This window comes from Ascochyta rabiei, chromosome 4, assembly GCF_004011695.2.
Source record: "Ascochyta rabiei chromosome 4, complete sequence".
Classification (NCBI taxonomy): Eukaryota; Fungi; Ascomycota; class Dothideomycetes; order Pleosporales; family Didymellaceae; genus Ascochyta; species Ascochyta rabiei.
In genome coordinates, this window is record NC_082408.1 from 1,275,157 (window position 1) to 1,292,026 (window position 16,870).

General features: G+C 55.4%; 4 protein-coding genes across 4 annotated transcripts, besides 10 other annotated features; 3 read left to right on the forward strand and 1 right to left on the reverse strand.

Moving 5' to 3' along the window:
* Positions 1-21: 21 nt before the first annotated feature.
* On the forward strand, positions 22-3,589 carry EKO05_0002864 (uncharacterized protein; the record flags this gene model as incomplete). Its single annotated transcript, XM_038938025.2, has 8 exons — positions 22-624; positions 672-864; positions 915-1,352; positions 1,398-2,003; positions 2,061-2,172; positions 2,247-2,507; positions 2,558-3,292; positions 3,343-3,589. 8 exons carry the CDS (start codon positions 22-24, stop codon positions 3,587-3,589), a joined length of 3,195 nt encoding a protein of 1,064 aa, XP_038801433.2.
* Positions 3,590-3,763: 174 nt separating this feature from the next.
* On the forward strand, positions 3,764-5,162 carry EKO05_0002865 (E2 ubiquitin-conjugating enzyme; the record flags this gene model as incomplete). Its single annotated transcript, XM_059636032.1, has 2 exons — positions 3,764-4,120; positions 4,179-5,162. 2 exons carry the CDS (start codon positions 3,764-3,766, stop codon positions 5,160-5,162), a joined length of 1,341 nt encoding a protein of 446 aa, XP_059492015.1.
* A 379-nt stretch (positions 5,163-5,541) lies between these two features.
* Positions 5,542-5,572: a tandem repeat.
* Positions 5,573-6,320: 748 nt separating this feature from the next.
* On the reverse strand, positions 6,321-13,229 carry EKO05_0002866 (uncharacterized protein; the record flags this gene model as incomplete). Its single annotated transcript, XM_038945156.1, has 1 exon — positions 6,321-13,229. The coding sequence occupies one exon, from the start codon at positions 13,227-13,229 to the stop codon at positions 6,321-6,323; it is 6,909 nt and encodes a 2,302-aa protein (XP_038801434.1).
* Positions 6,474-6,522: a tandem repeat.
* Positions 11,953-11,987: a tandem repeat.
* Positions 12,838-12,870: a tandem repeat.
* Positions 13,230-13,478: 249 nt separating the features above from the next.
* Positions 13,479-13,517: a tandem repeat.
* A 59-nt stretch (positions 13,518-13,576) lies between these two features.
* Positions 13,577-13,622: a tandem repeat.
* Positions 13,623-14,346: 724 nt separating this feature from the next.
* Positions 14,347-14,400: a tandem repeat.
* Positions 14,401-14,550: 150 nt separating this feature from the next.
* Positions 14,551-14,623: a tandem repeat.
* A 193-nt stretch (positions 14,624-14,816) lies between these two features.
* On the forward strand, positions 14,817-16,110 carry EKO05_0002867 (Deoxyhypusine synthase; the record flags this gene model as incomplete). The annotated part of the gene is made up of 2 exons (XM_038938016.1): positions 14,817-15,035; positions 15,253-16,110. The coding sequence occupies 2 exons, from the start codon at positions 14,817-14,819 to the stop codon at positions 16,108-16,110; spliced, it is 1,077 nt and encodes a 358-aa protein (XP_038801435.1).
* Positions 15,038-15,066: a tandem repeat.
* Positions 16,111-16,192: 82 nt separating the features above from the next.
* Positions 16,193-16,247: a tandem repeat.
* The last annotated feature ends 623 nt before the right edge of the window (positions 16,248-16,870 follow it).

A 16,870-nucleotide genomic window follows, 5' to 3' on the forward strand; every position in this document is an offset into this window, starting at 1 on the left:
GCGGGGCAAGGCTGACGAAGCATGGCCACACCTTCTCCGTCACATCAGAGCAGCCGCTCATCGACTGGTGCGCCCTCGCAGCAATCGACGCTGGTAACTAATGCCGCATCCACGCAACCTTCATCTTCAACTATAGCTTGGAGCCCTTCTTCAACGCCGAACTCTACGCTAGGCCCCGCGGCTGCTAGTGAAACCGCTTTTGAAAGGGCGGCTCGGAAGCAACATTCTTCAAGCAGCAGCAATGTAAGCCTATCTGTACCAAGCGGTACTGTCCCACCTGCTGGGAGTGCGTCATTCCTGGGAGTCGGTATATCTTCGGGTCCCAATGTTTCTTCTTCGTCTACCAAGCCTTCGAACAGTAAGGTATTGAACGCTCTCAGAAAGTTTAAGGCACGCCTCTCGGGGCCCGAACTCACTGCCTTCCGAGGCACCACAGTCAATGATTTACATCGAGACATGAGACGCTTACAAGCAGAGCAAGAGAAACGTAGAGACATGGTGAACATGCGACGCATACAGGGGTGCATTGAGGCCATGGATCAGTTTGGAAAAGTTATCGAGGTGTTCTTGAATGTGTCAGAGGCTGTCGCGTTCGTTTGGGGACCTATGAAGTTTTTACTTCTAGTAAGTAACGTCGCTTAGCCTGAGAATCTCAGATCTGACGAGTGAAGACTGCCAGCGCGTTTGTTGAGCACTTTGAAACTCTTCTAGAAGCTTATGAGAAGATAGGAGACCATATGCCCCTGCTGAGACAATATGAGAAACTCTTCAGCCATGACGATCAACTGAAAGGGGCATTGGAACTCATGTATGTCGACATTTTGGACTTCCACGAGAGTGCAGTTCACTTCTTTCGAGGCAAAGGTCAGTCATTTCCCATCAGCTCAGCGTAGTTATGGATCCTGACTCTATAGCTTGGAATCGATTTTTCCGGTCCATGTGGAAAAATTTCGATACCAAGTTTGGAGGCATCTTAAAAAACCTCGGCCGACACAAGGACTTTGTAGAAAACTGTGCGCAGTTGGCACAGTACGAATTATACCAGAGCAATCTCGTTGACATGCGGACGGCTAGCTCAAACCGCTTTCAACAATACCAACAAAACGTTGTCGAGATGAATATAAAGCTAGATGAACTCGTCGCTGAACAGCAACTCGAGAAGATGAAGGCTTTGGTTGAGTGGCTAGCTGTTGGGCAGCAGGCACAAGAAGACCACGATGAGTATCAAAAAATCAGGTCAAGATATAAAAGCACAGTCCACTGGATTCTGAGCAATGAGCATATCAAACATTGGGCGGAGGCTAACATTCCCGCTAAGCCAGTAATGTGGATGAATGGTATTCCCGGCGCAGGTACGTTGTCTCTATGCCCAAGTAAATTCTGCTCATCTCAGACAGGTAAAACGATACTTGCGTCTGCCATCATCGACAGATGCAAAAGCATGGTCAACTATGCGACAGCTTTCTACTACTGCCACGACATCGATCAAACAAGCAGTTCGGCGGTAGGAATACTCAAAGGAATCATAGCGCAGCTTCTCAGCCAAGACCCACAACTTTTCCCCCCATGCCATTCAAGGTACAAATCCAGTGGGGAACCGGTTCTGCGGTCACTCAGTCAGGCTACACGACTCCTCGATGACATATGCACCATTCTTCCAAAAACTTTCATTATCATTGACGGCCTCGATGAATGTGAACAATGCGAGAGAAAACAAGTCATGAACGTCCTGATGGAGATGGTGACTCAGTGCGAAAAGGCTGAACCTGGGAAGCTCCGCCTTCTTGTCGTCAGTCAGAACTATGCAGACATTAAACGAGGACTATGCAACCCTTCTCAGTCCAGGCCGGTAGCTCACATTCTCCAGCTATCTGAAACGGACATTGAAAGCGACATCAACATGTACGTGAAGATTGAGGTAGGACGAATAGCAACAAAATTTTCTCCGTTCAACGAAGACATGATACAATATCTTCAGTACTTGACAGTACACAACGCGAAAGGTGCGTTCCCGCGATTCGAAAAGCCAGCATCGCTGTATCTAACGTCTGACTGACCAGGGATGTTCCTTTACGCGAAACTTGTCCTAGAGAACCTTTTTGCGCAGCCTACGCGAGAAGACCTACTGAAAGGCATACAACGTGACACTTTTCCAATTGGACTCAAAGGAGCGTATGTAAGACCTAGCGGTTTCGATACCTCAAGAGGTGGCTTTCAAGTAAATGTGCCTTCCTAACTGGTCTTAGATATGAGCGAATACTGCGATGTATGAAGCAAGTCTCAGCGCCCGAAGAATGGGAAAAGGCTAAAAAGCTTCTTGGCTGGATCATCTGTGCCAAACGACGCCTAACGTGGAAGGAAATCCAGGTTGCATTGTCTATCGACGTCGACAACGAAACGATTGAGTATAATGATCGTCGTCTTCGTAGACACATTCACGAAATTTGCGGATCTCTGGTCTTGCTAAATGGAGATCGTGTGTCTCTTGTGCACAGTACGGCAAAGACGTAAGTCGTTACAGCCCGTGTTTTAAGAACTAGTCGCTCACCTTGGTAAGCTATGTCACGACAGTCATGAAAGACGTCCACTCACCTTCCATCGAATGCGAGCTAGCTACGCTTTGCTTGCGTTACTTAACCTTCCCATGTTTCGATGTCAGTGCAATCAGCGACCAGCAGGAACTTAAAGAATTAGCGCTAGAAGGCCATCTTACATTCCAGGACTATGCAGTTGCGAAATGGTTCCACCACGTCAACGCTTTTGTTAGCAGTGGCCCTAAATTCATGCAAGAATCGCCAAGCCGCGACACATACCTCGATAACATGAATACAGCTCTGGAAGACTTCATGTTGAGATACGGTGACGCAAACTGGGGTCAAAATATAGTGGAAGATTGCAGAACAAATTGTAGCGCCTTTCAAGGACTACCTGTGCATGACAGACTGATGGAACTGACAAGCCACATTTTCACTTTCCAGCAGAGAGGGTTTGATGCCAGACACGACGTCAGTATCAAAAGTTTGGCTGCAGCACTTGAGCGGAATCGCAAGTTGCTTGAGGAGCTCCCTTCCTCGAAGATGTTCGACAACGACGATCTGGTCAGGTACTGCCAGTTTTACGACCACGAGAGAGTCTTCAAGTGCACCAAGATTACCTGTCGCTACTTCTCGGAAGGTTTCAAAGATGCAAAAGCTAGGAAAAAGCATGTCAACATTCACGAGCGTCCGTTTCATTGTGAAGTGCCAGATTGCCTAGGAGGAGAGGGTTTTTTAAACGCGGGCGATCTTCAGAGGTGACAAGTCTGCCAGTAGCATTGAGGAGCTTACTTCTAACAGAAGACAGACATCTGCGAGCATTCCACCCCGAGATGAGTGATCTTGCAGAAACTTTTAACTCCGTTACAAAGCCACGTGCAAAGACCGACCATGCCTGTGCTATCTGCGGAAAGACGTTCACTCGCAGTTTTGCCCGTCGCAACCACGAGAACAGCCACAGGGGCGTAAGGCCTCACGAATGTCCCGAATGCGGGAAAGCATTTACGCGGGCCAACGATTTGGTGAGGCACCAGAAACTTCACGAGCGAGCATGAAACCTTTCGGCACCCACACGGTTCGGCCGCCAAATCTGGCTAGTGCGGGCTGTGCGTGCATCAGCTAAGCAGGATGCCTGGAGCTGAGCCCCGCTTCTTGATGTCAACAGCTTATATTCAGGCTGAGAGACGTCAAAGCGATTGGTAAACTTCCTGCGCTTCGATATCTTCACGATGGGCAACTCGACAATAAGCAATGACGCCGGTAAAAACACGCCCAACATCTGGAAAGAAGCCTATGAAGCTTTGAAAGATGATGAAAAGGGCAGAGAAAGGCTGCAGAAATTGAACAGCATCATCAAAGAGCAGCTAGGTAAACCAAAGCTGAAGCTCCGATCTGAAGACGGCTACAAGCAACTGCTCAAGCTGATCAAGAAGAAAGCAGAGTCGTTGCAGCAGAGCAAATCGTCAGAGAAGGTTGGTCGGATATGTAAGAACATGATGAGCATCCAGGAACTTGTTGCAGCTGGTGCAAATGTGGGAGGACCTTACATTGCAATTCCTGCTGCGGCGCTCTTCCTCGCCTTTTCCGTAAGCACTCCAACCGCCGTATATTTTCGTGTAGAAGAACCAGCTTAACCTGCTCTAGATGAATCAAATTTACCTCGCTGAACGTGTTGCGATGTATAACCTTGCAGAAACTGTGACAAACTACGTGGTTCTAAACGCGAAGTCGCACCTTCGCATCAAAGTTCAGCCTAATGACGACCTCGACATGCGCGACGCCAAAGACAAGCTCCATACAGTATACGTTGGGTTGTACAAACTGATCATCCTTGCCTCAGCGCAACTGACAATCTCTCTGTTTGGCAGCTTCCAACTTGTCAAAAACCTAGCCAAGCATTATGACTGGACAGGACAGCTCGAAGAGCTCAGAGGGAAGGCGTCAGTGGTGGCAGAATTCCGAGAAGAGCTGAAAGACTGGGAAAAACTTGGGGAAGCGAAGAAAAGAGCAGATCGACCTGATCCCAGAAAAGCAATGGGCCCCGGGTGTCGTAACCCTCTTCACTGGGCTGCTGCCCTTGGTGTACCGGAGCAGGTTGCATTCTACGTACAGAATAAGGAGTATCCCATCAATGCCCTCACTCCTCAGAGCTGGACCGCCGCACACTTGGCAGCAAGAGAAGGGCACACGCGAATCTTGAGAATGTTGCTGACAGCGCCTGGCATTGATCTCACCATCAAGAACAGAGAAGGACGGACACCACTACACATCGCTGCTATATACAATCGAACCTGGGCCGTAAAGCTGCTACTCGAGCGACGCGCTAAGCTGCTGAGCTTGCGAGACAACTACGACCGCACGGCCTTCATCCTGGCGGCCGAGAGAGGGAATGTGGAAGTTATGAAGGCTTTGAAGGGCTACGGGCAGAACATGAACGAAGTCACGATAAAGCAAGGCTGGACAGCATTGCATCTAGCCGCCGAGAACGGCAAGGTCAACGCAGTTAAGTGGCTTGCGGAGAACGGGACGAAGAAGTGGGCCAAGGTCAGAGACGGGCTACAGAAGGGCATGACAGCGAAACAGATAGCTGAGCAGAAGGGAAAAACTAAGGTTGTGGAGTTACTCTGAAATGTAAAGTCCGAATATGCTGAAGACCCGCTAGCAGACTACACTGGTCACTCTCAAATTCTCTAAACGGATCAAAGTACACACTTTACGCAGCGTTTCATTCCTAAAGAGCGCTGTATCTTACCACGACCCATTAAACAACTTATTTACGGAGACAGAGTAAAGATAGGGTCTTAAGAGACATAACCTATCCATTTGAATGCCCGCTCATGCAGAGCCTTATCTACACGGCTCAACCACGCTAAAGAAAGCAGTGCAAATCAACCTTGATATAGAAATAAAATAGAATTACTCAATCCGTCACACAACTCAATGATGCTAAGACCATCGCAGCGCGAAATAGCACAACACGCCCAGCCCACCTAGCCACTATGAATCGCACACACACACACACACACACACACACACACTTTTTTCCTCTGAGCCGTCTGCCCACGAAGCACCTCAACGACAAGTCAACGACCCTAGGTACGAATCACAATGCGAGTTTGCGCAGTATGGATACGACTCTATAGCACTCGATCTGCAAACTAGGACACCTCTACTGACGCGAATGTTCACGCCAGTGCCCGTCGATGCTGTCTGTCTCTAATCTCTATCATTGTCTTGATGTATACAAATCCGCTATTTTCGGAATTCGTCATCCACAGACGTGATCTTCCGCCCCTCTCTCTCTCTCGCAAGACCCGCTGGTCTTGTGTCTACGTCTCCATCTGCGTCGTCGTTGACAACTCGTGGCAGAGACTGCTTGCAAATCATGGCTCGGCTCGTGGCGATAAAACGAACACACTTGCAAGCACAGAGCCAAGCAGATAGATTGTGATTTAGACTCTGGCTTACTTGACACAACAGGTATAGGGTGTGATATGATACATGTACAAAACAAGCAGTCGCTGCAACGCTCATGCCAGCCAAGCAAAAGGGGGCAGGATATCCATCTGTGCATCCAACCATGCACAAAGCCGCCCATGTCCTTCTCCTGTTCGAAGCCGCCATGTTGATGCCATGCTACAAAAAAGATTCTCAAACGCCTTGGATATCGTGTGTCTGAAGCCAAATCAACTGCCGATGATAGCGCCCAGATAGGTAAACGGACATCGACTCAAACGCCAAAATGCCCAAAAAATAAATCGATACACAAGATCAAGACAAAGGGCTCTATCGCTGCCATCCATCCCGTTGCGGCGGTCGCACGCTGTTGGCCCAATCCATATGTCCATTGGGTCCCGTAGGCGGCTGCCTTTGCTCAGAGCCTGGTCCTCTTCCATACGGTCCCACGTTGCCTCTCATCAGGCTGTCGCGGAAATGAGCCTCCCGATCCCTAAGCTCGCGCTCGCGCTCGCGCATCTCCTGCTCCCGCATCTGACTTTCTCGTCGCATTTGTTCTTCCCTGTTGAGTGCAGCCTGTTGTTGCTGGGCTGATTCTTGACGAATGCGATCGGCGATCCCTCTGTCACGAGGGAAAGACTGTGAGAATCGCGACGGTTCCTCTGAGAGACGTTGACCATACAGAGGGTGGTTGTTCGCACCCAACGATGAGTGAGGTGGGTGTTGCAGTGGGGGAGGTTGTTGCCCATCGTTTCTCGAGAGTGGAGTATGCGAGCGCTGAGAAAGGTAGCCACGATCCTGCTGCTGCGGCTGGTAGCGCAGATCCTCGTGTATCGGGGTGGAGCGTAGGTGTGGGTTGGCTAGTTGCTCTCGAAGATACTCTGTTCGCTGGGAAAGCTCTCGACTGGTATCACGATCCGAGTTAAGGGATTCGAGATCGTGGTGGAGGTCTCGAGGATCCCGCCCACGAAACTGTTCTGTCATGCTACCTGGACCTCGCATTGATTGATGGGCGGGATGCTCACTCGGCGTGGGAGGATTCGAATAAGTCAGGCCTGGGTTCTGAGCCTGTGCATGTTCGTTGCGAGTTGTCATCTCCCTTTGCTGAGCGATGTGGCTGGTGCGCAGATGAGGACTTGGTCGCATACCCATTGGACCCGAGGGTGGAGCACCAGCCCCAGGAGGATCAACTTGAGCATACGGATTCGGTTGGAGAATCTGACTGGACGCAGCTGACGCAGCCTGCGCATGCTGAGCAGAACCAGTACCCTGCATGCTATGACGTGAAGATTGTCCAGGTGCCCCACTTACACTCGGAGTGCGGGAGTGTAGGTGAGGCGAGTTGGCGTACGTAGCCATGGGTGGCGGTGATGGATTGTGCCGCTGCGAATTGTGCTGAGCGAAGACCGAGCGATGATTGCCGAACAACCTTGAATCGTTGAATGCGGGTTGAGGTAAGCCAGGGTGAGAAGTCGGAAGCCCTGCAGACTGTTGCGCCTGGCTATGGGCAGGATGAAACTGTTGCCGTTGTTGCTGCTGCTGCCAGCCTTCCCGACCACCAGGTCTGCTCCCTGGCGTTTGCTCACTAGTTAGATCAATAGACCTATTGGCAGTAGAGGAAGGCATCGAGCTTTGCGGCACATAGGAAGACCGACCATAAGGAGGCTGCGTGGTGGCACTATCCCCAAACATATCGCGTCTCGACCCAGACGCCTGGGAAGAAGTCGGTGGGGGCGCGATGGACGTCTGTTGCGAAGGTGTTGTGCTGTGCGACGGAGGTCCCTGCTCGGTAGGCTTCTTCCGTGTGGGTTCTTCCGGTTCGGGATCGTTGAGCAAAGACAACAGGTTGGACTTCCTAGGCGGCGCGGCAGGCTTGGAAACGGTCGGAGGTGGTCCGCTTTGCATAGCAGGCTGACTGAACGAGGGTCGAGCTTGGTGCTGAGACTGCAGAACGGGCGTGTGCTGAGCTTGTGGAATGGCCGACGGTGGAGCATACCTTGGTTCTTCCTTTACCGGCGGAGTGGAAATGGAAGAACGCGACGGCAGCTGTTGCGCGGCCGAGAAAATGCCATGGGCTTGAGACATGACGTCTGACGGCGGCTGAGTCATGGCCTGAGCCTGTGAGACCTGACGAGAGTGCGAGTATGGCATTGGCCGGTGTTCGGGTGATTTTGCTATCGAGTTCGAACGGACAGGAGGCATGAGTGGCGGGGGTCCACCAGGAGGGAATGCTCTTTGATGGTGCATCTCCTGGGAGATTCGCCGCGCATGTTGCTGTTTTTGGAACCGGTGCTCCTGCTCTTGTTGAAGCTCAGATCTGGCCAAGTTCTCCCGCTCTTGATGGCTCAAACCACGGAATCCAGACTGTTGATGTTGCTCTTGATTGCGTATCTGCGATGCCACGTGTGACTGCATGGCCCGCGCGGGATGATGAAAGGACGCTTGCGATGACATTCGGTTCTCGATACGCGGATGCAAATCCTCGGAAAAGTACCCAGCTCGAGGACCGTTGTGATGCGGCTTGTGCTGAGACATGTTGTGTTGAAGATGATGTTGCGGTTGACTTCTCGGCAACTGGGCAGGTGGCGAGTGGTGTTGCGCCATTGAAGGCACAGATGCCAAAGGTGTCTCTGGCAGCGGAGAGAATGCAGAGCTGGAGGGCACAGGCGGCTTCACCTGGCCGGCGGCAGCTTGGGGCAAGAAGAGGGTGGAATGAGCGGTTTGAGGAGGTGAGTTCCTCGACAAGTTGACATGGCTGAGAAGAGGAGATTGGTTTTGCTCGGCCGGCGCGAGATTGCGAGGAAGTACACTCTGCGTGCTCTCGTAACGTCTCTTAGGCGCAGGAGTCGGCGTCGGCGGCGGCCCCAGGTCATCGCCCCGCTCCCTTCTCGCATCAGCGTCCTTCGCCGCTTGCTCGAGCTCTGACTTTCCGCCTTCAACCATGCGTAGGTACTGGTTCTTGATCATGATGTGCGTCTTTGTGCCCATGTGGTTGGCAAACCCGATCCAGTCTGTGCCAAAGTGTGCGACATTCTTTTCGAAATCCTGCAGTTCGGATACGGACCAGTAGCTGGAGGGACCAGGCCTGGCGTTGGGTTGCGCCTTCTGCCGCTCCATCATGCCGATAGGCATACTTCCTGGAAGTGACGGAAGTTCAACATGACCGCCTACAAAACTTGACAGTGCAGGCTCACCCATTCGATCCTCATGCTGACTAACGTGAATCGGTGCGGGCATCTCCACAACAGGTCGTTTCCCAAATTCGTCTTCCGCTTTGACTCCTGGAACCTTTTCTTTGCGGTCAGGCTTGACAGGGGATACAGATGGAGCTGCCACAAGAGTGGGATTCTTGACCTTTTTTACCTTCTCCTTGTTGGCCTTGCTTCGTCTGCTGGCTTTCTCTGGGTTGCCATCTGCATCAGTCTGCCGGCGGACTCGGCCTTGCGTGGGTATGGCAGCCGTTGGATCGAAATCGGCCTCCATGCCACCAAACGTGGGCGCCGCTGAGCGTCGAGGTCGTCCGGTTTCGGTGACGGGAAGAGGGAGGCCATCCTCTCCTGCAGCTTCAGATCGTTCCATGTTTACGATAGCTCCGCGTCCACGTGCAGTACCCCCACCTCGTTTTCGTGCGCCTCCACGTCTACCTCTGACTTTACCCTTGTACTCTCTGGCCCACTTAGTGGCGTAGTAGTGATTGATGCAGTCTTTGTAGGTTCGCTCGGTACCGCACTCTCTGTACAGGATCTCTGCGAGCCTGCCCCACTTTTTGGCATATTGATCTCTGTAATTCGCCACCATAACCCGGTGTTCGTCCAACGTGAAATCGTCCTCTGGTGGCTCGTAGTGGAAAGCGAAGATGCCCTGTCCTGGTTCACGCTGAAAATTCGTATCGACAAAATTCCGTCGTTGTGCTTCAGCCTCGCTGAGTTCCAATGGAAGATCAGCTTCCTTCTCAGGGTCGGCCATGCTCCTCTTTGGCTCGCTATCTTGTTTTCCCATCCTTTCCTCTTCGGCAGTCTTCAGAGATTCTTTGATCACTGCCTCCAAGTCCAGTTCGGTAGCCCAGCGACTGGCGTGGCTACGACGGCCCGTGGGCCCCGGAACATCGAGCAGTGTACCGACCGTGGAGCTTTGGACATCCGGTGTGGTAGCCTTTAAACTGGGTTCGGCTGACGGCTGTCTTTCTTGCTCGTCCTGTTCACGTTCATCATCCCATTGGCGGATAGAGAGACGCCACTGCTTGTACTTTGCGGCATATTGACGTAGCGTGTCTTCTTCGTTCAGCTCAGGCCGGATGGCTCTTTGATACAACTTGAGCATGTTGGACTTGATAGCGTCGGGGAGTCCCGGCCGATCCTGCTCAATGTCAGACAGCGGGGTGGGCGGGCCAGAGCCAAGGTACGGAAGACCCGTAAGATCGAGCAGCACTTCTGGTTCCTTTGAAGCCTCACGTCGTAGGCGAAGTGCCGCTGTTGCTGGCGCAATTGAGCGTTCAGCCCTCTTTTCCGTCGCATAGTTGTCCGATTCGTCGGCATTGGGCGTTAAGAGTTCTACTGGGTTGCGCACAGCAGGAGACTGGACGGGTGACGCAACGGGAACTGCTGTTGGACGCGGTACGTCTTCCCTCTTTACAGCATCCTGCTCGAGTTCCTCGTATGGAGCCGGCAGATGGTCGGCGGTGACGCACGACAACAATATGATCTCTTGCAGAGGGGTAGTCGCGCGCAGATGTGGCGCACTAAGATCCACAAGCTTGGCTTCAAGTCGTGCCTTGTCTCTGTTGTACTTTGCTTCTGATTCGGCAAAATCGTCTTCGTCGAGGTCGAGATCATCATCAGAATCTTGCATTGCCTCGGGCGCAGATGATGCAGCTGACATGGGTGGCTGCATGGGGCGAGGGGAGGCTTCTGCCATGACTACATCAGAGTGCCGTCTTGTTTCAATCGACACAGGTTTCAGAGAAGAGGCCATGGATCTTTCTGCGGATGCAGCCCGTCCCCTCGGCCGGTCCATGCCGCTAGACGTGCGAAAATACGAAGAGGAACCAAACTGAGCCTGCTGTGCATGCTGTGGATGGACAGTAGAGCTAGGAAATTCGAGCTTTGGTGCTTTCGGGGCTGTTCCGAACGTCCGTTCACGGTCTTCCATTGGCAGCTCTCGCTTTGTAGGGACACTGGGTCTATTCGGTATGAGGCCTGGTCGTACCCACTGCATACTTTTCGGTCCACCACCCATGGGAGCTCTCGGGGCGTTAAACACGGGTCTCTCAGATGGTGCATAGGGTGGAGGTGGCCGCGGTGCCATTGGTGTCCTATCAGCCTTGGGTCCAGTCGGAATGTTAGCTGGCAAACTCTTTGGTGATGCATTGATAGAAGCATCGCCACTGCCACTGCGGGGTCCCTGTGGCGGAGGTGGTATCGCACTGGAAGAGGTATCCCTTGGGAGGTAGGGAGGAAGAGGGGTCCTCGAAAACGACGGCGAGACGTTAGCCCTAAGTGCCGCCTGCGGCGCAGTAGGAGGTGGGCGCGGTCTTGGTGCTGGGCCCTGTGGAGGTGATTTCGCAGGAGCCGAGGATGCAGACGGGGGAGGTCCTTGACGTGCTGGGTAGGGTGGTGCATGAAGTGGCCGCGGAACAAGACCCTTTATTTCTGCCCGATCTGTCTCCGGCGCGTTGGCGGTCGATGAGGGAACAGAAGGTGGTAAACTCGAGGGCGGATCCATACGCGGAGGTCCGTTCGGTCCTGGTCGCGTCTCTTGCGTTTGTATTTCAACGTTGGGTCGCTCGGAGGGAACGCGATCTAGGATCCTGTCTGCTTTGGGCCCAGTGGGTGCAACGACGGGGCCAGAAGGCAAGCTATTCTTAGGCACAACCAGCGCTGGAGGAGCTGTGATGGCCGGGGCTGCTGTGGCAGAAGGCGCAGGGGCCGATGGTGTCGGAGGAGGAGGCAGTGTAGAAGGAGATGCTGGAGTAGGAGGTGCAGGTGCAGCTGGAGCTGGGTTGCTAGATTGTACAGTTTTAGGAGGTAGTGCTGCCGATGAGCTTGGCTTCACATCAAGCGTGGGATTTCTCCAGACATTAGATCCAAAGGCCGGGACTGCAGCGGGCGGCGACGAGGGACGCGGAGCATACCTCTCTCTGGATGCCTCTGCGCGGCTCGCTAGCAGGAGGTCGTCCTTGCCGGGATCTCGACGGGAGTCCTTGGCGGCAGATGGGTCCATGGCAATGGACGAGCGTCGAGAGTAAGCGTCCACCTGGGGGCCTAGGCGGTCGGCCGGGGATGCATGGTGCGAAGGATGCGGGGTTGGCCCGGTGGGCGTTCCTGGCACGTGTCGCGAATCAGGCGGTCCGGGGCCGCGGTGCGTGTCCAACGCTCTCGGCCCGGGCTTTGCAGCGCCGGCAGGGCCGATGTATGAGTCGTACTCTCTTGGAAACCGCCGGTCGTCGCGGTCCCTCCTATCAAACTCGCGTTCATCGCGAAGATCACGGTCTCGTCGTATAGGCGATCGACTGCGCGGCCTGTACGAGCGATCTGGGGGCCGGTCACGCGGATCGTGGTGCCGATCCCGGTCGTCAGGGTGGAAAGGTCTCCCTCGCCCGCCAAAGTCCCTTCCACCTCGCCCCCGCCCAATTCCACTGCCGCGGTAGGAGGAGCCTGTGCCAAGCAGGGGAGGGTCTGGGAAGGTTGAGCCTGCGGACGGTGGGCCGTCGCGAGAGTTGCGTCGGGCCCGGCTGACATCGAGGTCACGCGGGGGGAAGTCTCTCTGATCGCGGGCATCTCGGAGGTCTCGAATGGGCGAGCGTCGCGGTGGTGGAGTTGGACGTCTTTCTCTTCGATCGCGATCGAATTCTCGGTCACGATCTCGGTCACGGTCACGGTCAGCCCTCCAGGAATTGTGCGTGTTGGTCATGGGAGGCGCAGGCCCGCTACTGAGTGGCGGCGCGTCTCGCAAAGGCGTGGGCTCACCCCTACTCGGAAATCCTCTCCCTCGGCCATCGCGAGGCGTTGGAGGGGCGCCTAGAGGGCCTCCCGTAGCAGGGCCACGTGGTGCATCGGCGAGCGACTTTGGACCCCGGGGCACGTCTCGCGGCGGGAAACCACCCGACTCGGGGTTAGGCCTCACGGTGTCATCAGTCCTTGGGGGGTATCCGCCGCCGAAGTTGGAAGGTCTGCGGTCGCGGTATGGCGGCGACCTGTCTCGTCCGTTTCTGTTGCTGTCCGGATATCGATACGAGGACATGGTGGCAGCTTGAGATTCTAGGGTCGAGCTTGAGTAACCGCGGCATGGGCGTGATTGGGTTCCAAGGTTGTTGCGTGTCGGGATTGCGTGGCGCGTGGATCTGTAAGAGCGCTGGTGTTGGGAGCCGGAGTGTGGTGAGGCTATGAGGACAGAGAAGAGCTGGGCAGTTCGTAGGGCTGGCAGATCCTTGTGGGAGCAAATAGCTGTGTGTCGAGAAGAGAGAAGGGGCGTCGTCGGTACCGTTCCCGTTGTTGATGTTGACGTTGATGTTGACGTTGATATTGACGTAAGTAACGTGGTCGAACTTGACGGAGCCGCTAGCGCGCGCACGGACTCGAACCACGATCCGCTTGTGCGCTTGTGCCGTGTGCCTTGTGCGCTTGTACGCTTGTGGAACCCAAGGCAGGCTCGGCGGAATCTCAGCTGCTGGCCTTTTCACGCCTTGCGAGGTCGTCTGGGGTCAATGAGGGCGGCCAGCGACAGCCGGCTATCGAGACGAGGCGGCAAGCGCTGCTGGGCTGTAGGTGACGCCTGGAGGCGTGCAGCGGCAGTGCAGTGAGCGGGCCGCAGGCCAGATAGAGATGTGCTTCGCTCCCGTTGACGTGGCGCTGCGTTCCTTTGTGCGTGGGTGGCCGCGAGCACGTGAGGAGTGGTCCAGATAGCAAGAGGCAAAGGGTCCAGAGGGGGGCTAGCCAGAGGGCGCGCAGATGGATGGCATGGTGCCTGGGGGAGGATCGCTGTCGCAGGACGTGAGTGTGTGATGGAGAACAACGGGACCAGGACACGAGAACGAGGATTCAGAGCACGCCCGCAGCGCAATGACGGCGGTGCAAGGCCAAAACGGCGGCCCCTGCGGGTCGGTGCATCCATCAAATGGAAGGAGGATAGCGCGCTTGCCGAGACAGGGCGCTGATTGGATGTGGATTCGAGATTCGGAGTGAATTGCGGGCTGGAACAGGCCTAGCCACAGCGCATGCAGGTGAGCCGTGTGCTGGAGTGGCAGAAGACACAGCCGCGTTTCGAGAGCAGCACGCACGGCCGTGGCCTGGGCTGCCCGCGGAGGGCGCTGAGAGAAGACAAGGTCAGACGCTGATGGCCGTCGACGACTTTTGAGAGAGCACAGGACTGCACAGGACTGCACAGGACTGCACAGGACTGCACAGGACTGCACCGCACCGCAGGCTAGCGAGGGCTGACGAGCGCCGGCGAGGGCTGACGAGGGGGCTCCAGCCTCCAGGGCCGGCGCGTCGTGAGTGCGATCGACTGCCCTAGCCTAGATGGTCTCGTAGTGGCTCTCCCACTGCTCGGTACCCGGTGCAGGGGTCATGGTCCTGGTCCTAGTCACGGTCCTGGTCACGGTCCTGGTCACGGTCACGGTCATGGTCATGGTCATGTGGGGTCGGCCGGGCGCCAACTTCAGAATCTGCAAGGCAGCAGATTGTGTGCCACCGTAAGCACACACAGTACTTGAGCATTGGCACGCGGGCTCTGCTGGCGAACCGACATCGCGACGCGTCCACAGCAGCCATTGCAGCACCTGCAGCACTTGCAGCCGCCTGCGCTTGGTGCGACTCTGCGGCACACGTCATGTCGCCCGTCAACGAGGCTGCAGCCCCGTCTGGTGCCACCGATGCCGTCTTGAAGCCCTCGGCGCCCGTGCCCGAGGGTGCCAAACAGGTGCACGGCATCGACTTCAACGACTATGCAGGCCGCAGCATCACCGTCGACGAGCTCGTCGCCGGGTATGCGACCATGGGCTTCCAGGCCACCTCGGTCGGCGAAGCCGTGCGCATCATCAACGACATGGTGAGTCCGAGTCCGAGTCCGAGTCCGAGTCTTTGTTGCGCGCGCTGCACCTCGTTGTTCCTGTCGTCCTTGTGGCTTTGCTTGCCGCCGAGCCCAGGCTAGCCGTGCAGCGGACAGGGAGGGACACGCCTCAGCCGGAAATAGCACCGCGACACCATCGTCTCGTCTTACCCACGCTCATGCGTCTCGTCTGGCGCTGCCTGCTAACCGGTGACAGCGCGCATGGAGGGACCCAGACACCAACGACGGCACCACCATCTTCCTGGGATACACATCCAACCTCATCTCCTCCGGCCTCCGCGAAACACTGCGCTACCTGGTCCAGCACAAGCACGTCTCTGCCATTGTCACCACAGCTGGTGGTGTTGAGGAAGACTTGATCAAATGCCTAGCTCCCACGTACCTGGGAGCCTTCTCCACGCCCGGCGCAGGGCTGCGTGCCAAGGGCATGAACAGGATAGGCAACCTCGTGGTGCCCAACAGCAACTACTGCGCCTTCGAAGATTGGGTCGTGCCCATCCTCGACACCATGCTCGAGGAGCAGGAAGCGAGCAAGAAGACCGAAGAGCCCCTGCACTGGACGCCCAGCAAGATGATCCACCGCCTGGGCAAGGAAATCAACGACGAGCGCTCCGTCTACTATTGGGCCTGGAAGAACGACATTCCCGTCTTCTGCCCAGCCCTGACCGACGGCAGTCTTGGCGACATGCTGTATTTCCATACCTTCAAAGCATCACCAGAGCAGCTGCGCGTCGACATTGTGGAAGACATCCGCAAGATCAACACCATTGCCGTGCGAGCCAAGAGGACGGGCATGATCGTGCTGGGCGGAGGCATCGTCAAGCACCACATCGCCAACGCCAACCTGATGCGCAATGGAGCAGAGAGCGCTGTGTACGTCAACACGGCCCAGGAGTTCGACGGGAGCGACGCAGGAGCGAGACCCGACGAGGCCGTCAGCTGGGGCAAGATCAAGCTGGACGGCGACAGTGTCAAGGTGTACGCAGAAGCTACCGTTGTATTCCCACTCATCGTGGCTGCGACGTTTGCGAGCGCGCAGCGGACAGAGAGATGAAACGTAGAAACGCAACTACGACGCGTGACTCCACGCCACTGTGCAATCCCTCGATATAGAACGGTCAAAGTGATTCTGCCTATGGTGACTTTGGTGTTTTTGGTGACTTTGGTGACTTTGGTGCCTTTAGTGACTTTAGCACGGCGTTAGGTGGATGCGGGAGCTGCAGGGGAAGGCGCGGTGGGCTCCACTTCCCTCTTAGGCTCAACCCAGTAAGGTGCGCATCAACCTAGCAAGTGTGGAGCTTAGGCAATCGATAGAGAGGAGCTCCAGCTAAAGGCGGCCTCCAGAGTCATGATCACGACACTGTGCAGCCTGGAGGCCATGAGTCAACAGCACGACCAGGTAAGGCGACAAGGGCGACAAGGGCGACAAGTCGCGTCAAAGGGCTCGACGATAACAACGAGGGCGCCAACCAGCAGCAAGCGCCACAATGCGCGGGGGCCCGGATACCTCCTCACGGCTTAGCTTGCCGCCTCACTGTGCGTCAACCAACAGCTGCCTGCAGCTACGGGCTCACAGGCTTAACCCCAGCCACGCCCGTGATTGTTTCCTCGTGCTGTTGGCATTGACTCGGACAGCTCTCTCTCCATCCATTTCTGTCTGAGCTTCATCCTTGGCCATCTCGTACAGCAGCAGCGCAGCAGCCTTGTCAGCATCTGCCATAGCTCCGCGACAACCACAGCGCAAGCCAAACAGCTGCCTGCATATATTTGTCGTACATGATTTCGCTGAGAGACTCGGCTGCTTCGCCTTGCTC